At 37.2% G+C, this 23,400-nt stretch overlaps 1 protein-coding gene across 1 annotated transcript in view; it reads right to left on the bottom strand.

Annotated features, from left to right (window-relative positions):
• The window catches only part of MSBP (membrane steroid binding protein), a 91,262-nt gene extending 79,518 nt beyond the window's left edge, over window positions 1-11,744 (bottom strand). Inside the window, exon 1 of the mRNA XM_090385531.1 lies at window positions 11,373-11,744. Coding sequence (XP_090241657.1) covers window positions 11,373-11,676 — 304 coding nt within the window. The 5' untranslated portion in view covers window positions 11,677-11,744. The remainder of the gene's footprint in view (window positions 1-11,372) is intronic.
• Between the last annotated feature and the right edge of the window lie 11,656 nt (window positions 11,745-23,400).

The following is a 23,400-nucleotide window of genomic DNA, read 5'->3' on the forward strand; positions in this document are numbered from 1 at the left end:
ATCCTGTTTCAGTAGCATACTATCATTGCTTGGCAGGGTCATTAACAACCCTGACAACCTTCGTATCGTCTGCAAACTTAGACATTAACCCTGATATACCTCCATCAATATCATGATAAATATAGAAAACAACAATGGACCCTAGAAAGAACAATGGGCCAACACCCATTTGATACTGTCTTCTCCTGCCCAACCATCCCTTTATCCATTGTAGCAACTTACCCTTAATGCCGTACCGCTCCAATCTTTACAGCAGTCTTCCATGTGCAACAGTATCAAAAGCTTTCCTAAAATCCAAGTATATGATATCAAAATTATTTTTTGCATCCAGTTCCTTTGTGACCATGGCATAGTATCCAATCAAATTTGTTTGTTACTGGCTTTGCTTACTTTTCTATACTTATGTCAAGCATTTTAGAGTATAAATTCAAAACCTGCAATGTATTATACAATTTTAAGATGGAGCTTTTCATACTTGTAAACACCTCTTACATCACTTATCTCAGGATCCAAATATTGTTTCTGCATGTATTTATATGTATCTGCATATAAAATATTATATTTCTAAGGTCAAACATTATTATCTATCTTATAATTTTGAAGCTCTAACTTCTAACACTGAATAGTTTATTTTAAAAAGTGGCTCAATACCTTACAGTTGTATTTTGTTTTACTGCATAAAATAAGAACACAAAATGTAATGGTGCTCAAAAAATATGCATCACTTGCAAAATTCACCAAATTTCTGAAAAAAAAAAAAAAAAAAAAATCTGGCTATATATATATATATATATATAATAGTATTAAGAAAATAAGAGTAGAGGGTGGAGCGTAATTGTATCGAAAAGGAAGATAACATTAATTGAATTCACAAGAAGTGAATTCAATAAAGGGACACTGCATAAGCAGACATACCCTACAGCCAAAATGTTTATATATTTTATGGTATGAGACAGTGTGAAGAAGATATTTTGTCAATTTGAAAATTGTAGATCTCTTAAAGTACCATTTATAACTGACACATTATAATAATAATAGCGTAGCTTGATTTAATTTATTATGATACTCACCTTTTTATAATCTGCATTGATGTTGGAATAAATTGGATGATAATTTTAAATTTAAGTTAGCATGAATAAGTTAGGATTTAAAAACAGAATTAAAATGTGCACAAGGAAGTAAGTAGAAGTGCACGTCTTCGTCCTTGGTTGTCAATGTTGAAATTTGAAATGATTTTAGCTGTACGGTTGGAAACAGAAGACCAATAGCCATAACAAGTGGCTTTCGTTTTACACGTCTTCAGTTGGCAATGGTAGAATGAGAGTAAACGTGTGTATTTAAGAGGACTAAGTTCCCGTGATGCTCCTGGATACATGTGGGAATTTCAGGTGCATGAGATTCCAGACCGGTGCTATGTTATAGGGTAGTTTTGAATTTAATACTTTCATATTGGAAAATTTTAAAACTGGATTTTAATTTGATAATAGGAATGGCTGAATCTACTAAGGGGGTGTGGTTGTGGGATTGAACATGTGTTGCTAATTCGGTATTGGACTGTCCTGTCCTGTCCTAAAGCTATTGTAGTGGTAGTACGCACGTGTGTTTGATGTTTTGGTAGAACCATATTTTGTGGTGGTGCTACCAATGTAGCAAGCATTACATTTATCTTGACATTTTATTAAGTAGATTATATTATTCATGTCACTAATGTGGTAATTTTTTGTATCTTTATACGAGTTGAATAATGAACCTAGTTTATTTTAAGATGAGAATGTAAGGGTGATATCAGTACTTTTTGAATAAACGGCAGAATTGGTTGGCAAAATTACTATGGTAAGGGAGGATAATACGTGGATTATTATTGGACATGCATTTGGGTGGGTTGTTGATATTATTTTGGACTGTGATAATAGTTTGTTTGATTAATTGAATAGGATATTTCCTAGATATGAATTTACTTGTAAGATATTGTAGTTCATTATTAAGGTCATAATGTGTGGAACTGTATTTTATAGCATTGTAAATTTGATTATAAAGGACTGCTTTTTTTGTGTTGAGGGGGTGATGTGATTCAAAGTGTAAGTATTTGCCCGTGTGAGTATTTTTTCTGAAAATTCTTGTTCCTAGTTTTGTATCGCTTCTGTATATAGTGAGGTTTAGGAAATTAATTTTCCCCTTTTCTTCCAATTCCAGGGTATATTTTAATCTATTATGCATGGAATTAAATTTAATGAAAAGATCATTTATTGTGGATTTGTGCCCTATTAAGAGGATATCGTCAGCGTATCGTATAAATAATTTAATATCTGGAGGGTATGGTTGTAATATATGATTTTCTACGGAGGCTACATAAATTTCAGATGGGAGGGCCGAGATCCCTATTCCCATAAGTAGGCCGTAGGTTTTCTGGTTTATAATAGAAAGGTTGTGAGCTCTAGTATGCTATTAATTGAAAGGGAAGTGCGATTGGATAAGGTTTTTTTGTCTGTTAAGAAATTATGTAAGTTTTGTAATGTTGACAGCAAATGTACATTAGTGTACAATGAGACTACATCAAAAGATGCTAGGATGTCATCATTGGTTATTGTGATAGAATTTATTTTTTCAAAGGTTTAGGAGGTATTGTTTACTTTAAGTTTCGAAAATCTGATGGGGGGGGGAGATAATTTTGACCAGGATTACTTAATAAAATGTCAAGATAACTGTAACGCTTGCTACATTGGTAGCACCACCACAAAATACGGTTCTACCAAAACATCAAACACACGTGCGTACTACCACTACAATAGCTTTAGGACGGGACAGTCCAATACCAAATTAGCAACACATGTTCAATCCCACAACCAACTTCAAGTATTAAATTCCAAACTACCCTATAACATAGCACCAGTCTGGAATCTCATGCACCTGAAATTCCCACGTATCTAGGAGCATCACGGGAACTTAGTCCTCTTAAATACACGCATTTACTCTCATTCTACCATTGCCAACTGAAGATGTGTAAAATGAAAGCCACTTGTTATGGCTATTGGCCTTCTGTTTCCAACCGTATAACTAAAATCGTTTCAAATTTCAACATTGACAACCAAGGACGAAGACGTGCACTTCTACTTCCTTGCGCACATTTTAATTCTGTTTTTAAATCCTAACTTATTCATGCTAACTTAAATTTAAAATTATCATCCAATTTATTCCAACATCAATGCAGATTATAAAAAGGTGAATATCATAATAAATTAAATTAAGCTACGCTATTATATTGTGAAGATATTTTGTTTAATCCTATTGAATCTACGGTATACACAAGAAGTGAATTCAACGAAATGGATAAGAAATTTAGCGATATATTGTAAGATGAAGTGACCAAGTAAGATATCAAAAAAGAGAGATAGTTGGCAAAAAATTAAAATAAGATATGAAAAAGCAACCAAAATAAGACTAAATTGCAATGTTTTTCACGATTTCAGTGTCTTCGTCAGAGGTCATCCACCAAAATTGAGAAAAACGGCAATATACTTGCTTCTGTTTCCGACACGTTCTGTATGGTATGGTGCACATGTGCTGTAGACACGTGTTAAGCACGAAATTTGAAATTTTGCAGTTAGAATAAGGTCTAATAAGTTGTGCCAATAAATGTAAAATTTTATAATTATTATTAGTAGGCATACAGATCATGGATGACCTTACAGAAGCAAGCAAAAGAATTGAAAAACTAAAGTAAAGTTCTTTTGCTTGCTTCTGTAAGGTCATCCATGATCTGTATACCCTACTAATAATAATTACATTTATTGGCACAACTTATTTGATCTTATTCTAGCCACAAATTTTCAAATTTCATGATTAACACATGTCTACAGCTACCATGCACCACAGCATACAGACCATGTCAGAAACAGAAGCAAGTACATTGCTGCCTTTCTCATAATTTCGGTGGATGACCTCTGATGAATACACTGAAATTGTGAAAAATTATCATTCAAAAACTGCAATGTAGTCTTATTTTGGTCGCTTTTTCATATCTTATTTTCATTTTTTGCAAATATATCTCAATCCTATATGTTTTGTAATAGAATTACCCTATTGCATCATCCATCTCTAGCAAACTCTCTTAAATTATGTCAAGTGCCGTACATGACTGCATCACCCTAATGGCAGTATAAATAGTGCATATGCCACAAATCCAGTATTCTATGCTATGCAATGGCTGTTTTCACAATTAACACCATGTAGGAAAAGTGCTGCTGCATTGAATGCACAGGAGCATTCTACATACGAAATAACTAAAAGAATCCACTGATCAGTCAACAGTGGCACGTTTATTACGAAAATTATCAAAAAGGAAGTGAATGTCCACGAATATCTTCTGCAGCACAAGATAGATTTCTGGTCTGTGTCAAAGATAGAATATCCTCATCAACAGATCTCAAAACAGCACGGGAGGAGGAAACCGGAGTAAAGGCAAATACTGCTACAGTACATACACGCCTTTTCTCATTGGGATTAGTAGCAAGTCACAAAAGGAAAAACTCTTGATGCAAAAAATGAAAGTCCCTGCTCTTTTGTCCACTTTGTCAGCAAAAGAGCATACTAGTTGGTCTGACAATCAGTGGAAATGTGTTATTTTCACTAATCAATCAAAATTCAACTAAAATTCAATTAAAAAATCAAAATTCCATGGTTTGGATGGCTAGCTAGACAAAGAAGAATTTCATCTTGATTGCATCATCTCCACAGTGAAAGTCTGCATCTCAAGTGATATAGGGCTATATTTCACATAGAGGAGCTCAAATGAAGGGTACATTTACTGTATCATCATTCGAATTTGCGAAGGGTATAGTGAATGCTGATGTGTACGACATTCTTGAGACAAAATTACTTCCCAAAATTAGAGATCACTATGGGGATGTTGCCAACTGCATTTTTCAGGACAACTTTGCTAAAATTAGCAAAAGTTTTAAAATTATGAAATGTCACACTCTTGCTTAAATAAATGCAATTTATTTTGCTATTTTTACTGTCCCCAGGTGCAAAAATGGTTGAAGGATAAATCTATTTGCACAATAACAAGGCCTGGTAACAGTCAGATCTACAATCCAATCAGAAATTGTTGGAACAAATGGGTGTTTTAATAGAGCAAAAGAAATCAAAAACACTTTGAGAGCTGTAGGAGACAATCTGTGTTTGGTACTGTGAGATTTCCCAAGAATACATTCAGAACCTTATCCAGTTGATGCGACGATGTGCAGTAGTTATCGAAATAATGGATGGGATAATATTCTGTTGTGTGCATTTTTTTTTTTTTTTGGTTATATAGCTGCCTGTAGTTGTAGCATGAGCAAAGTAATGGGGGGGGGGGGAAACACTGCTTTCATAGAATTTTTGTTATTATAAAGAACTATAGAAACATGCTGTCATTTTGGAGAAAAGTACTTATTTCATTGTATATTTACCCATAAGGAATAAAGGTACATTTTTCTGTAATTAATAGTTTTGTATGTTATTGCTTATGTCCTTATTACTTATGTCCTTTCAGATATTTCTAAAACATCAGCTGTTAGTATAAAGACAAAATTTTAAAAATAAGGTGATGCAATATTTTTGAGCACCTCTGCAAAATTAATAGCACATAATTAGATTTTTCTTTCCTTCTTTGATGTTCATTCACCTATTTGTATATTTTATATAACAGATTAAACTTATGCATTAAACTGGCCAGCTATTTAGCTACACACGTGGTCAGCTTAACCCCATGCTAATCAAACAGTATAAATGTGATTCTAGACAATATTTCAGAAATTTGTGCTCTTCCACAAATACCCTATCCTTTACATCTTTTACTCTGTCCACGCAGCTGGAACTCCTAATAGCTGTTTTTAAAAATGTTTTAATTCTCCACTGAAAAGCCAAACAGATATCTCTATTAATTACTGCGCAATTAAGAAAAATTCATGAATTAAGCTGAACCTACTATGGCCCCACACGCCATATTTCATACAGTCGATGCCCTTGTTAGTGACAGGCTGTTGTCCAATTGCAGGGGGCCCATTAAAATGGGTGAGTTTTAAATTTGCATTTTAATTGCTGACAGGTCTTAAAGGAGTTAACTTCAAAATTAATTAAAAATATAAGCTTTTAATGTAAAAAATGTAATTTTTTTGCATTGACAAATAATATTTTACATTGACAAAATATTTATTAACATAATATTTATTATCATTAGTCAGTTCATTATTTTCTGTGGTGCTCTTTTAGCATTTGTAATAATACTGCTCCTCTATTCATCCACTTTTGTTGGTCAAGCTGAGCAATAAAAATTAACCATCAGTGAACAATATGTGTGCTGATTGGCATTGATTAGTATGAATATTTACCCTCTGTTACAGAGGGTAAATATTCTCAGAATTTTGTTGTGCCCTTAAATGGAATAAATTTGCTTGCATAGCATCTGTGAGAATCCATGCTTTGTTTTAATTATAAATAAGAAAAATGAGCTTTTTTACTAAATTGAAAATTGCTCATTTAATTATGATTCACGAAACTCAATTACAAGATATCAAAAAATAAATAAATGAGCAATGCAACCAATAAGGATAATAATGTTTTTAGAAATTAAAGCCACACATCCCCCAAACTGAAACAGATATGTTTGTGTGGCATCAGACAAAAAAAAAAAAAAAAAAAAAGCATGAATATCTGCATTTTTGTCACCTGTTTGTGTTTAGTTTCCACAAAGCTTTACAAAAAGATTAGGCAGCACTCACTGGCATCTCACAGCCATCAAGTAAATTGGAATGGATTACAAGAAAGATATATGCTTTTGCTCAGCTGAAATCTGTGAAATGCAAAACAAAAAATTTCTCATAATTTTACAGCTATTATACAGTATTTTGAAATACTGTATAATAGCTATAAAATTTTTTTGGGAAAGTCACAGAAAGACTTGATTTCATTTCCAAATTAAAAAAAAGAAAAGAATAATTTTAAGAAATGGTATCCAACAGATACTAAATTAGCAGTAAATGGTTAGAGGATCATAAATTATGTTACTCATGCCTACAGGAGATGCTGCAATTCCCAAATCACTAAATTCTGAATTATTTCTGTAAAAAAATAAAACTAAAGTGCCAGACTTTTACTACAAAATGACAATTCTTTCCTTTTGTTACATTCAATAATTTAAACTGATTTATCCACTGATATGCGCACCTGCACCCCAAAAATCTACAGGATGTACACAAACTCCCAATACCCCTCTGTAACACTTGAAACTAGAAATAAGTTTCTGAAATAAATCAAAGCATCCTTTTCACTAGGGCTATGTATTAGTAAGTCAGCCCACTACTTTTATAGCCCAAAAAGGAAGGTTCAATATGCATAGCACTGGTATAGTTACATGCAACTATGAATGGCATGTAAGATTCCTTCTGTTGACATATTGCTGTTTCAATGATCTTATTTTTTGTGAATACCCACAATGAACTGTCATATTTTTTGTTCAGAATTCCTTACAAGCCACTTAAACACTTTTAAACCTAAGTTGCTAATATGGCATATGATAGTTGCCACTTTAAATTTTTGTTCTTTTTTAAATTTGGAAATGAAATCAAATACTCCCATGTACCTTTGCCCACCAATATTTTTAAACCCATCAATTAAATTAAATTAAATTTAATTTAATTGATTAAAAGAAATTAAATTAAAAGAAATTAAATTTTTGTCTGGCATCTGTTTTAACAGATGCCAGGCAAGCAAGTGTCTATTCTTCTTGTAAGCAAAGCCATTCCTACATGGTGTCTGTGAGACACCAGTGAAAGTTATCTATCCAAATCTTGCCACATTAAGCAGGTTGCTTTTTCAACTCGGGTTGAGTGACCTTAAATTCTTAAAAATACAATAAAAACATTATTATTGGTAGTAGTTTTTCTTGGTTTATTCCTGTTTAATATTTTTAAATGAGTAAGCAAATCATAATTAACAGAACACTGTTTTCAATTCAGTAAGAAATTAAAACAAAAGGTGTCTCACGGATGCCAAAGTATATATGTGCCATTTAGGGATGCACAAATATACTTTGAGAACTGGTAAGATGCTATTAAGGGTACTGATCCTCAGCCAATCCACCAGTCAGGAAGTCCTTCGTACTATTACTTTTAAAATTCAATAGCAGAATGGGCAGCCCTTGTCATCTTCACTCCAGGCATTACTGTGGAATGTTCAAACACTACTGATGGAGTAAGAACTGTTCCCATTACATGGTTACACAACCATTGCCATCTACTGTAGCATAAAAGAGTACAGACTGAAAATATGTTTCACTTATATAGCTGCCCACATCATAACTTGTAACAAGTCTGTTTGCAGTTTTTAATGGTAACGTGGGCTCCCCCTTACTCCAGATGCAATTTTGTTTCCTTGAACTCCAATACATTGCACTAAGCTGAAGAAACCACTTTACCACACTCGGAACAGCAGTATATAATTAACAATAATCATGTCTTAGCTCATAATTGCTTGATCCACAAATAAATATTGGCTGATATGCTTTTAGCCAAAGCTCCATTTTCATGCACTTAAACACTATTGCTTTGAGTATTCCAAGTGAAGAATCATTTCCAGAAACTTTCAGTGAGCTGATAAGAGATTAAGAAACTTTTGCACAGTTCTCATTTTGCTGATAATAATAAATTCCGCTCTCGGTAACGAGTTCCTACAATGCAGAGAGGCAACAATTCCAGACATGCCAGTGGTTGCAGATTTGTCCAGGAGGCATTCTAGACAAAGTGCTGGACCAACGTGGCCATGTAGAGATATACCATCTATACTGTACAGAAATCATGCTGACAATGATGAGCTTGTCCCGGGACAACTAATGCAATTATTATACAGACTGATGGCTGTCCACTTTTTAGGAAGGATGTAGATTTACTTGAGTGTGTACAGAGAAGGGCAACAAGATTGGTGAGGGGAATGAAGGGATCCTCTTACCAACAGAGGCTTAAGTTTGCAAATTGCAGTGGCTGGAGACTAGGCACCTGCGCGGTAATCTGATTGAGGTATATAAGGCCTTGAATGGGTTGAGCACGCTGAATTCTGATGGGATCCTTCCACTTGTTCAGAATATGAACCTAAGAGGGCATAAATTCAAATGAAGAATTTATGCAAAGAATTTATGAATTTATTTATGAAATTTATGCAAATTTATGCAACAATTGCAAAGACGCTATTAATCAGTCCAAACTAGATTTCGAACAGATTAAGGGGAGAAAACTTGCTTCTTGTTCAAACAATAGCAGAGAATTCTGATCTCTTTCCAAAGGTATTGGCCACAACTTTTGCCAATTTCTGTTCCCAGCTCTGTGAAAACCAGATTGTTTTATTGCCACTTCAGGCAAAGATAAAGCTGATCTGGAAGCATATTTTTCTTCCAACTCGTGAACAGATGATGATCTTAGTAAACCACCACCCACCCTTCCCAAAACACTCCAATCAATATTTCTTGTGGCCTTCAATAAAAAGGATGTCAGGAGAATTTTGATCAACCTTGATGGTATTTCTCACTTGTTCTCAAAACCTATACTCCTGAACTTATTTTGTTCTGTGTCGCCTTTTTTCACTTTCTTATTCCAAAGGTGTTTGCCTTCCGTTTCGAACGGAAGGCAAACACCTTTGGAATATCTGTTCTTCATATCTAGCCAGTTACTAAAACGGTTGGCCAATACCTCACATCCAATTTTCGTCCCTTTATAATTGATTCTACTCTTTCAAAAGTAATGGAAAACTTCCAATCTGATCAATGATTGCAAGTATACCAGTGTCAAACCACAGGTGGTATTCTGGCTCATGTTGCCCATCTCTGGATTAATTCAACAGAAAAGTCTAGTGAAACTCAAGCAGTTTCTCAAGACATTTCAAATGCTTTTGATCGTATTTGGCATAAAGGCCTTATAAATAAGCTTCGATCTTTTGGATTGCCGACAGTTTTTTTGCAATTGGGTATCTAGTTTTCGCTCTGACTGTTAATTATGGGTGGGTTGATGGTAGATGACTCTTGGCAAAAGCACATTACACAATGTTGTTTCTTCTGCATCTAAAATACTAGGTTTAGTCTTTCATTCTGGCCGTTAATTTTCTTCAAAAAGTTGTTCACTCTGTACAAATTGCAAATTCGCTCTACAATGGAATATTGTTCTATATCTGGGGCAGTGACACAGCAACCTCTCAGGCTTCTAGATTCGATTCAGAAGAGGGCAGTTAGGTTAATGACTCATCTCTAACAGAGCCCCTCCAATCTCTATCTCATAGACATTCTGTTTCTGTGGCATGCCTTTTCTATTGATACTTCTATGAGCTTCACTGTTCTTCTGATTTGGATTCTATAATTGCCACTCTCTCTTCCAAAGCAGTCCGAACACTTGCCAAAACCAGTCAACATCCCTTTACTGTCCAACTTCAAACTCACAGAAAACTTACTGTCCAACTTCAAACTCACAGAAAACTTACTGTCCAACTTCAAACTCACAGAAAACTTACTGTCCAACTTCAAACTCATTTCCAGATGTGAAAAAATTTGCCTTTAGCCAGCGGGTGGTTAATTGCTGAAACAAACTTCCATCTGTCGTTGTGGAAGTTGATAGGTTGAATAAATTTAAGGAGGAACTGGACAGGCATTTGGAGGGAATGGTGTGATTTTTTTTTTTTTTTTTTTTTTTTGGCTGATGCTGCATAAGCTCATACACATGCTTTCTTGCATCACATGCCACTACTACTACTTCTTGACATATCTTTGATATTCCAAATTTCAAACAACCTACATTCCTAACTTAGTACTATCAGTTTGGGGGATGAAATCCTTCAAATTTTCAGAAACAGGCTTTCTTATAAGATTTCTTATGAACCAAAATGCTCACTTATATCAAGTTATTCTGCAGAACAGTTACTTAAAACTGTAATTCTATTATCAAGACCACATCCCCCATACCTATTAAAAGAGAAATAAAAAATACGCGTAGTAACAAAAAAAAAATAAATAAAAGAAAATAATAATAATAAATAAATAACAGATTATGACTAAGGATAACGGGCCTATGTAGTCTATACACAGACTTTAAAAAAACTAATAAAAGAAATAAAACACAAACACCCCCTTGAGCATTTAGATCATTCCTATCTCGTTAAAACTATACTTTGAAGCCAATAAATACAAAATCATAGATTCATGGAAGAAATTAATATCGATGAAATCTCACATTACCCGCATCATTACAAAAGAGCTAACGAAGTGCTTTCTTTGAAAGCAAATTCTTAGGGAGCGCAACTTTCTCTCCCTTATAATCACGCACGCACACACCACTTAAAAAATACATTATCATTACCAGGTCCATAAAATCGTTTCCCTTTGGTCACGTCAAATACTTTTCCATTCACCGCAACACAAACCCTCCCGTCTGGTCCTGTACCGTCATATTTGGCTAGGTCTTCTAGTGTCATGTCCTGTTTTTTCAAAGGGGGTAATTCCGGGGGCTTTGGAGCAGGTTCAGGAACGCGTTGTTGTCGAGAACATATTTTGTATAGTAATACTGCACATATCGTCAAAATTACAAAATTCAAAGGACTAAGGAATATTTCTGATACAACTGTCGCAAAAAGTGAAGAAGATGCATCCCCGGTTTCCTCCATTTTTATGCAAAGCTACTGTCACGACCTACGATAACGTGAAAGATCATGAGTAACTTTCGAGCATTCACTACCACGTTGGAATTTAATTAAATTTTTCAGTGCACGAGTTTATTTTAACAAACTTTGGGCGTAACACAAAACTCGATGAGAAATGCAAAAAAGTTGCGATATTTCATAAAAAAAATTATAAACAAAGTGCTCTACATAAATACATTCAGATCATAAATTATTATTATTATTATTATTATTATTATTAGCCATATGGTACAAGGAAGCCCGAGGCTTATGCTGCATCAGCCAAAAAAAAAATTCCCGAGTAACCCCCCCCCCTGTGTGTGTGAGAGAGAGAGAAGTAGAAAGGCATCACCAAGAAAGAGCAGAATGATGATATCCAGCTCAGGACCTTGGGTATGCCAAGCCCATACTCACCAGATGTGAGCCCCGGGTTTAAAAAAAGATGGCTCAATAAATACATGTAGGTAATTAATGATTGATCTGTGTGTGTGTGCGTGCCTGTGTGCTAATTATGTCTTGTTTTTATAAAAAGAAACAAATACAAAAAAAAAAAAAAAAAACAATGACATCCTAGTTTTAAACAACGTGTCTATAATGGAGCAACCGGAATATCAACTGGCAGGAGAGTTGTTGTTTGCACGTTGTTAGTTTTTCAGTTGCATCAGTATGGCCTTGTCACACCCAGGGTCCTGAGCTGGATAACATCATTCTTCTCTTTCTTGGCAAATCCCTTCTACTTCTCTTTCTCTTTTTATTATTTTTATTATTCTCTTATTATTATTATTATTATTATTATTATTATTATTATTATTATTAGCAGCAGCAATATGATATAAGGAAGCCTGAAGCTTATGATGTACCAACCAAAAAATTTCTGAATTACCCCGAACAGGTCCACGTACAATAATGGATGATGTCGCAAAGAAATATTACTCATATTGCATTGAGTGTGGCGCCGGATAAAGTCACTCGCGTTCAGGCCTTAGGCAGAGGGGTCGGTTCTAAAAATCAGAGACAGTCTCTGAGGAAGACAGTGGAGCGAGTGGCGATGTCCCCCCGTATGGCTACTACAAGAGAAGGGCAAGACCATCCACCAACTGGAAGTGCTTCCTGCACAACTGCACTAGTGACCACCCAGGAAGGGAGAAAACGCCAATGCATGAAGAGGAGCATCGAAATGAATACATACATCATGCAAGCATAGTACGAAATAATGAAGCTGTAGACCGATATGACAATTTACAGGGCAAGATTACATACCAAGTGGCTGTAACGATTCCCGGATATTCAGGTCACCGAACTGCGAATAGCGGACCAGAGAAGGACCAACATCACGAAGAACCTGATAGCTCCTGCAACCTTGGAAAAAATCAAGCAGGACGTGAGCGATGAACTATAAAGGATAAGGAATACAGAACCAGAGGAGGAAGAACATACCGAACCAGAGGAAAAGAGTAAAAATAAATACAACCCACAACAGTGGAAGTGGAAACAGATGAGGTCATGATATCCAGAATAGAGGATGAGTGAAAGAAGGCCCTAACAGAATTCGAAAGAATGGACCAAACAACGACTCATGTGATACAGAAGCAGAGGCCGAATAGAACCTTGGGGAGAGTCTCAGACTACCTAAATCGGCACATAATACCGCATTACCTCGACAGCAATGGTGCAACACTCATGGCCATCCACATAGCTGTGTATTGTGATGCGGTAGCAGCCAAGAGTATTAATAATAGAAGCGAGAGACCAGCAGCAGAAGAACCGAAAAAAGAAGGAACCACCAGCTTGGGAAAAAAGACTTCAGCAGAAGATAGAAGAATTGAGAGTCAAGACATTACAATTGACCCAGTACCAAAGGGGCAATAGGAGTAGGAAATTAATTGGAAACTAAAGAGCATCCTCAAGAGAGACAGGGTCAACAGCAAATATGAGACAAAAAATTAGAGAATAGGAGAGTACTTGGACACATTGAAGCAGAACCTTCTTGCACTCAGCAAGAATGCCAATACAAAGAGAACTGCCAGAGGAAAATGAACAACAGAATCTTCAATGAGGACCAAAGAGGCTTCTACAGAGTCTCGAAGAAGACGGGAAAGAAGGGAACCGACCACCCGAACAGAAGACGATTGAGGAGTTCTGGGGGAAACATATGGAGCAGGAAAGTAAGACATAACAGCCGAGACACCTGGATAGAATTAGAACGCAAGAAAATCAAAGACGTGCAAGAAATGAAAGGGTGGGAGATTCTGGAAGAAGAAGTAAAACAGACATCAAGAGATCTCAACTGGCGAACTCCAGGAATAGATAACGTTCACAAATACTGGTACAAGAAACTCACTTGCACACACACAAGCACGTGACAGAGCAGTTCACCCAAATGATAAGGCACACAGAGACAATCCCGAAGTTTCTCGCTCAAGGAATCACATATCTGAAGTTTAAAGACGAAGATACAAGAACCCGGTGAAATCTAGGACAATCACCTGCCTCCCAACAATGTACAAGATCCTGATCAGTTGCACAACCAGGAAGATATCAGCCCATTTGGAGAACCAGAATATAATGGCCGAACAGCAGAATGGAGCAAGCCTACAAGAAGCGCCGCAACATGTACACAGCCTACATCGATTACTGCAAGGCCTTCGACTCCGTGTCTCATAGCTGACTAATAGAGGCGCTGACCATCTACAAAGTCAATCCGACAGTGACAAACTTCCTAGGAGAAACGATAGCGAAGGGGAGTACCACCAAGACCATTAAGGTCGAAAACATCACTACCAGGCCAATCCCCATTGGCCTGGTAGTGGAATCGTTCAGGGAAATGACCTGAGCCCATTGTGATTCTATCTAGCACTTAACCTGCTATCTACCATGCTCAACAGTAGCAAGTACGGATATAACCTCAAAGAAGGAAGGAAGAACATGTACACCCTCGCCCATCTGATGTACATGGATGACGTCAAGCTCTTCGCGGGAACCTAGAAGCACTGTTAGCAACTGCTCCAGATCACCGAAGAATTCAGCAAAGATATTAGGATGGATATTGATCTAGACAAGTGCAAGACTCACGGACTGCACCAGGGAAAATTATTCAACCGAAACTACTAGCTGTAGAGTGGTAAAGGGATCGAAGACATGGCAGAAGGAGAGGCCTACAAATACTTAGGGATGATGCAGGCTCAGCAGTTTCAGCACAAGGAATTTAAAATATCATCAGAGACTCAGAAGCCTGCAGAAAGCAAAATTGAACAGAGAGAACACAGTTAAAGCCATAAACACCTATGCAGTCCCAGTGCTAACATACTTCTTCGGGGTCATAGATTGGACTAACATTGAGCTGGAGGATATCATGAGAAAGACAAGGACAATGACGAACAAGGGCCGCCAACACCACCCGAAATTTGCCGTGGAAGTACTGACAATTGCCCGGGAAGCAGGAGGAAGGGGCCTGATAGACCTCATTGAGCAACAGAAGACAACGATAGTTAACCTGAAGGATTACTTCCAGAAACACACAGCAGCACTTCACCAGGCTATAAGGAAGATAGACAAGCGATACACCCCACTCGACCTTCCCCAATCAGGAGGCACAAACGAAGCTAGAAACATGGGCAGAGAAAGCACTCCATGGCAGACACTACAATGTTCTCTATTAAGATCACATAGATAAAATTGCTTCCAATGCGTGGCTCACGAGCGGGACGCTCCTACCCGAGACTGAAGGATTCATGTTCGCCATCCAAGACCAGGTAATCAACACCAGGAACTACAGAAAATATATCGCCAAGGAACCCGGAGTGTCCGATGACACTGTCGACGATGGCACCTGGCCTCAGAAACGATCCAACGCATCATTGCGGGATGCAAGGTGATCACCCAGACTGAGTACACTCATAGACACGACCAGGTAGCCAGGATAAAACAACAGAAGCATGCAAGGAAATACATGTTGTTTGAAGAAAGTGTACCTGCCTGTACTTCAAGTACGAACCATAAGCAGTACTAGAGACCCCAACCCACAAGCTACTGGGACCGCGCCATAATAATGGACAGGGCAGTCCCGCACAACAGACTGGATATAACACTTATGGACAAGAAGGAAAAAAGCTACTATCTGATTGACATAGCGGTACCCAACACTGGCAACCTGCAGAAAACCCATGGGGAAAAAATCAGGAAGTACACGAACCTGAGACATGAAGTAAAGGAAATGTGGCATATGCAATAAGGAACGATCATCCCTGTAATCGTGTCAACCACAGGTATGGTGCCAAAGACCCTACATAACAGCCTACCAGCAATAGGGTTCCCAGCGAACACCTACAAGGAACTTCAGAAAGTAGCAATCCTGAACACCTGTAGGATAGTCAGAGAGATCCTAGACCAACAGTAACACCAGACATAACAACCACCCTACTTGGTTGCAATACCCGTCATGAGGTGAAACCCCAATCAGGAAGAAAATAATATAAGAGCAACAATAATAATCATAACAACAACACAGTATCAGTCCTACAGGCCATAAGGAAGAGAGATAAGTGGTATACCCCACTCAACCTAAGCGAGGAATCCCCTCCCGCCAGACAGCACAAGAAACGAAGCTAGAAAGATGGGTAAAGAAGACACTCCACGGCAGACACTACAATGACCTCCATCAAGATCACATCGATAACCTTGCTTCCAATGCATGGCTCTCACTCGGGACACTCTTCCCCGAGACTGAAGGATTCATGCTGGTCATCCAAGACCAGGTAATGAACACCAGAAACTATAGAAAATACATCGCAAAGGGGCCGGGAATGTCAGATGACACATGTCGACGATGCCACCTGGCCTCAGAAACGATCCAACACATCACCACGGGATGCATGGTGATCACCCAGACTCAGTACACTCATAGCAGTACCTGTCACAGAGTGGAATCCCCCAATCAGGGAGAAATAATATTGCAATGTATATATATATATATTATATCTGTAAATTGCATATCGAGGCCAAGGTCAATTGTGGCCTTCAAGGTTTCTCTTATATGCTGTAGCATCTGAAAAAGCAAATGGCTAAGTTCGGCAAGTGTGTGTATGTTTGTAGGTGTGTGAATATGTGTTTTGTTGCGTGCCGTCACCTGGCGACTTCGCAGCCATGGAACACCAGATTCCCTGCTCCTCCGACTGCCAACCTTGGCACGACGTGGTTCTTATTCAATAATATAAGTAGAAGGTCCACATTCTACCTGAGCCACTTCTTGATTTTGGTTGGAAGCTAGCTGGTCGGACGTGTTTGCCTTAGCTCTGCAGGCTGTTGATTGCTGCGCTAATTTAGTAGGTTTAATCCATCGTCATCGTTTATTTTGTGTTTAATTATGTTTTCAAAGTTATATTAATATTTAATCTGATTTATTTACTAATCAAATACTTATTTCCTTAACCTGGTGAAATTGCAATGTAATTACAATGAAGGGAGTAGCGGTTGCCATTTTGAAAGATCGTTAGTATTGTCAGTGTTGCATTGTCCAAATTCTATTATTGCGCAGTTATATTATTGAATAAGAATTGGTGTGTTACTTGATCCCGTTCCTGCTCATTTTGATGAATAATGGATAATAAAAGGAAAATACATAAAGGGGGAGGGAAAGAATATGAAGTTGGTGCTTTCCCCCGTTATCGTCTCGTGTGCCTCGGTTGCATGGCGAAGGTACTAAGAAAGTTTTAAATAGCAAATATTTGAAGCGTCAGAGTGTAAAATCTAGTACATTAAGTAATGTTACTGCTTCTGTGCCTTCAGCTGCTAGTACCTCAGGGACTGTAAGTGCTTCTACAGCTACTACTTCGGCCGTTAGCAGAGGCGTTAATTTGGAGGTAGTGACACAGGTTTGGGGGTATTTGGTGAGAAGCAGGTGGAAGTAATTTAAAAAGATAGAAGAAATCCGGGAAGGTATTCAAGAATTGCAGCTTTACTCTGAACAGTGTATTTCTGAAGAGTTGGAAATGCAACATGATATTTTGAACCTAGATGTTAACAGTTTCTGTGGGGATGTTAGTAGGAGGTCTACTGGAACTAATGTCAGGGAGAGTGATATAATAGTAGCCAACATACATGAACATCATGCTGTTATGGTGATGTCAAAAACATATATGAGTTAATTACTAAATTAAAAAAATATATATCGTTGATTATTCTACAAATGAACTTAATAAGGTGACAAAGTCAGCATCTAACTTAATAGTAGTAGTAGCAGTGGCATTTGATGCAAGAAAGCAAGTGTATGAGCTTATGCAGCATCAGCCAAAAAAAAAATCACACCATTCCCTCCAAATGCCTGTCCAGTTCCTCCTTAAATTTATTCAACCTATCAACTTCCACAACGACAGATGGATTTTGTTCCAGCAATTAACCACCCGCTGGCTAAAGGCAAATTTCCGCACATCTAATCTACATCTGTCGTTTCTTAATTTGAATTTATGCCCCCTTAGGTTCATAATCTGAACAAGTGGAAGGATCACATCAGAATTCAGCGTGCTCAACCCATTCAAGGCCTTATACATCTCAATCAGATCACCGCGCAAGTGCCTAGTCCCCAGCCACTGCAATTTGCAGAACTTAAGCCTCTCTTGGTAAGAGGATCCCTTCATTCCCCTCACCAGTCTTGTTGCCCTTCTCTGTACACGCTCAAGTAAATCTACATCCTTCCTAAAATGAAGCCTCCAGACCTATACGCAGTACTCAAGGCGTGGCCTGACCATTGCCTTATACAGAGGGATAATCACCTCCTTTTCCCTGATAGCAAAATTCCTATATATCATTAACAAAACCCCATGACGTGCCCTGGCAGCCTGTCTGCATTGCTCAGAAAACTTCATATCTGACTGCACAATTACTCCCAGGTCTTTTTCATTTTCTACCACTTAAGTGTAATACCACACAGTTGGTACGTTTCTCTGGGGTTACTTCTTCCCATATGCAGTACTTTGCATTTGTCAAGGTTAAACTTCAGTTGCCACTTCTTAGCCCATCTGCCCAAATTATCTAGATCCTGTTGCAGTAGCACACTGCCATTACTGTCATTATCAACCCTGCCAACCTTTGTATCATCTGCAAACTTCGACATTAAGCCTGATATACCTTCATCAATATCATTGATAAATATTCAAAACAACAGTGGACCTAAGACCGAACCCTGTGGGACTCCACTAATAACATTAGTCCAAGAAGAGCAGCACCCATTGATTACCACCCTCTGTCTGTTCCCACTTAACCATCCTTTTATCCATTGTAGCAACTTACCCTTAATACCATTCTGCTCCAATTTGTACAATAGTCTTCCATGCGCAACAGTGTCAAAAGCTTTCCTGAAATCCACATATATGATATCAAAATTATTTTTTTGCATCCAGTTCCTTTGTAACCACATCATAATATCCCATCAAATTTGTCAGACAAGACTTTCCCTTAACAAACACTTGCTGTGTCTGAATTATTGCTGCAGTCTTGTCTAAATGGGTGGATATGAAGATCGTCATGACTGCACTTCTAACAGACAACGAAAGATTGAAAGCACGAACTGATGAGCTCCAAGTAAGGACAAATTTGTTTGACAATTTGAAGGGGGGAGGGGCAGCCTGTGGTAAATCCCTCAGAAATTTCAGGGGAATATCAGCTTTCTTATGCTGAGATGGTGAAGGCAGGAGTTTCGCAGAAAAGGGGTGATGAAGTTGTAAGGAATTCTAATGTAGTAGGGGAGGGGAAGAGTAAAGAAATTGCCGAGTCTAGAAATGTTAAGCCGAGGGTTAATAATACAGTAATTTTGAGGACTGATAACGATGCCGAGTTTAGCACTAGTCAAGAGGTTAAGGATGCATTGGTCACTTCTCTGAAAAAGGATTTCAGAGATATAAAAGTACGGAATTTGCGAATGATTAGAGATAAGGGTGTACTCATTGAGACAGAAAAAGTTGGAAAACATTCACATTTTGAGGGGTTGTCAGGACAGGGAATTAAATCTGATAAGGTTAGATTAGCTAATCCAACAATTTTAGTATTTGATGTGCCCAAAGATATAACCAAGGAAGAAATACTGCAAGATCTATATTGCAAAAATTTCAGGGATTTTGGTTTTACAGAGAAAGAAGTACGAGAGGGTGTGACTTTCAGATTTAGTACAGGATCTAAACAGCGGATGACTAATTGGGTAATTAGCCTGGTCCCGAAAATGTATAACAGTATCTTGCAGAATGACAGAATATTTATTGGGTATCATTCCCATAAGTTTCGAAAGTTTGTAATAGTGACTAAATGTTTTAAGTCTCTCGGATACGAACATTCTTCAGTCTATTTTACTCACAATTCTATTATTTGTGGTCACTGTGCTCAGCCTGGTCATATTTATAATGATTGTCAAAATAAAGATTCGCCTCCTAAATGTATAAACTGTAAAAGGAGAGGCAGGAACTGTAAACACTCTGTGAGGGATTCACAGTGTCCAGAATATATAAAAGCATTAGATTTTGCCAGTACGTGTGTTTCTAATGAATAATAGTGGTATAAACTCTCAGAGTTTGTGATGATAATAATGTAGAATTGATTAAGTTTATGCAATTAAATGGTCAAAGATGCAGAAGGGTTATGGATGAGCCTAGAGTTGTAATGATTGATTATGGGTTAGATATATGTTTGCAAGAACCATATGTTGGTGTTTTTTCAGAAACCTATAAAGTGACTCGTTTTCCAGTAACATCCACGGTAATCCATACAGTGACTGTGAAACCAAAAACAGCTATTGTTGTTTTCAATAAAAATTTAAATGTCACTGTTATATCCAGTTTTTGTTCAGAATGTGCTACATGTGTACATATTGTCACTTCTGTGATATTGGTTTATGTAGTGTCTCTATCCTGTTCTCCTGCTATTAGTATTGATGTTAGTATTCAATATTTAGAAAGACTTATGGAATTTGTGGCTGGCAGTAACATTAGATGCGAATGCTAAATCTAGAATGTGGTATAGCAATTTTGGAGACAGCAGAGGGGTGCAGTTGGAAGATTTTATTTTATGTTATAATTTGAATATTTTAAATTTACCTAATAAGCCGCATACATTTGACAATTTACATGGCAGTTCTAATATTGATATCACTTTAGTTAGTCAGTATTTAGATACAAGAATTTCTTATTGGGATGTTAAGGATAACTTTACTAATAGTGATCACAGATCCATTTTGTTTTATTTGAGTTTATACAAAGGTCAGTTAAATAAGCCCGTGTTACAAGATCACATTAGGTTAAACTTTAAATCAATTAATTGGAGAGAAAGTTTGTCTTGTTTGCATAATAGTATAGATTCAAATGTCCAATCTTTGAACGATGTTACAGCGACAGAATATGTGTTTTATGTCCAGTCTATATTACTGAATGCTTTATGTTTTGCTGTTAAGCATAAGAGATAAATTACACATAAAGTACCTTGATGGTCAGCTGAATTAACTGTATTAAGGCATGAGATGTTTGACCTAAGGAGGAAGTATCACAGGCTGAGAAGTTGGGGTGCTTTTGAGGCTCAGGTGTTTAAGGATTTGTATAAAATTAAAAGGAGGTTGTATATAAAGCCATTTATAATCATAAGATTAAGGCATGGCAAGATCTGGTTTTTAATGTAGGGAATACTCATTCCTGGGGACTTCTATTTAAGCTAACCAGGAATAAACTAAATTTAAATAATGCAATAAGTACAGTTACTTTTGATAATGGGGAAACTACTGATTGGTTAACAACTATAACTACAATAACAGATAAATTATTTTTGACGGATGACCATAATGAGGGTTATGAGTATCAGAGGAAGGTTAGAGAGAGAATTTTTGGTATATTGGTAATAATGATGTTGAATTGTTTAACAATACTGAACTTAGGTCAATTTGCTCTAAATTGGATGTTAATAAAACTCCAGGAATTGATAAGCTTGAGAATAGCTGTATTATTAAAATTGTAGATATGTTTCCTGATCTTATATTAAATACGTTTAATAAATGTTTTATTTCTGGGACTGTACCTAGGTTCTGGAAGATAGCTTTACTAAAATTAATAAGGAAATCTGGCAAACCAGTTACTGATCCAAGAGGCTACCGACCTATTTCATTGTTACCCAATCTTGGAAAAGTATTGGAAGGATTGATATTAATCAGATTGGAGGCTTTATTTTTGGCCAGGAATTTAGATTTTTGACATCAATTTAGTTTTAAAAGAAAAAGAGGATGCGATACACGATCTTTTTAATTATAGTATAAACTCTAATTGCATATATGTCTTGGCCCTCTTCATTGATTTTGAGGGGGCCTTTGACACTGTTTGGCATGAGAGTGTGTTGGCCTCTTTGTGAACACTACAGTGCCCGGATTTATTATACAGAATAATTAGAGATTATGTAAATGGGAGGAGAATTATTCTTAAGGCACCACATTCTAAATTTGAACGAGATATTAACAGAGGTTGCCCACAGTGATCAGTGTTAGGTCCAGTACCAATCTGGTACTGGACCTAACACTATTAAGTACCAATAACTTATTGAACGCTACATATTAAGTACCAATCTGGTACATAATATGTGGCTGCATGATTATACACTTGATTGTCATAAAACCGCGTATGCGGATGATTTAGTGTTGTGCGTGCAAGGCAAATCAAGGAGGGATATCGAGGGTTGTGAATAGTCTCGCCAATTGGGCTACAGATAATAAACTTAGTATATCTTCGCTAAGACGGTTATGATGTTGACTAACGGAAAAGTTGATTACAATAGGCCTCCCCATGTACTTATTATTAATAAGCAGATACCTTTGGCCTCTAAGGTCAAACACCATGGCATAATTATAGATGATAACATATCGTTTGTGGCACATTTTGAATATCTGAGTGGAAGGTTAAAAAATTTACTGCCTCTATTGTAACGATTACCAGAAAGGTCTGGGGACTCGGTAAAAAGGTCCTTAATAACCGGTATAAGGTTACAAAGGAACTGGATGCCAAAAATAATTTTGATATCATATATTTTTTGGATTTCAGGAAAGCTTTTGACGCTGTTGTGCATGGAAGACTATTGTACAAATTGAGGCAGAATGGTATTAAGGGTAAGTTGCTACAATGGATAAAAGGATGGTTGAGTGGGAGAGGACAGAGGGTGCTGCTCTTCGTGGATTAATGTTATTAGTGGAGTCCCACAGGGTTCGGTGTTGGGTCCACTGTTGTTTTGTGTATTTATCAATGATATTGATGAAGGTATATCAGGCTTAGTGTCGAATTTGCAGATGATACAAAGGTTGGCAGGGTTGTTAATGACAGTAATGGCAGTGCGCTACTGCAACAGGATCTAGAAAATTTGGAGAGATCAACTAAGAAGTGGCAACTGAAGTTTAACCTTGACAAATGCAAAGCTGCATATGGGTAGAAGTGACCCCAGAGAAACGTACAATCTGTGTGGTACTACACTTAAGGTGGTAGAAAATGAAAAAGACCTGGGAGTAATTATGCAGTCAGATATGAAGTTTTCTGAGCAATGCAGACAGGCTGCCAGGGCAGGTCATGGGGTTTTATCAATGAAAAAAAGGAATTTTGCTAGCAGGGAAAAGGAGGTAATTGGTCCCTCTTGTATAAGGCAATGGTCAGGCCACGCCTTGAGTACTGCGTACAGGTCTGGAGGCCTCATATTAGAAAGGATGTA

This window comes from Mastigoproctus giganteus, chromosome 11 (genome assembly GCF_048544385.1).
Source record: "Mastigoproctus giganteus isolate SK-2022 chromosome 11, ASM4854438v1, whole genome shotgun sequence".
Lineage (NCBI taxonomy): Eukaryota > Metazoa > Arthropoda > Arachnida > Uropygi > Thelyphonidae > Mastigoproctus > Mastigoproctus giganteus.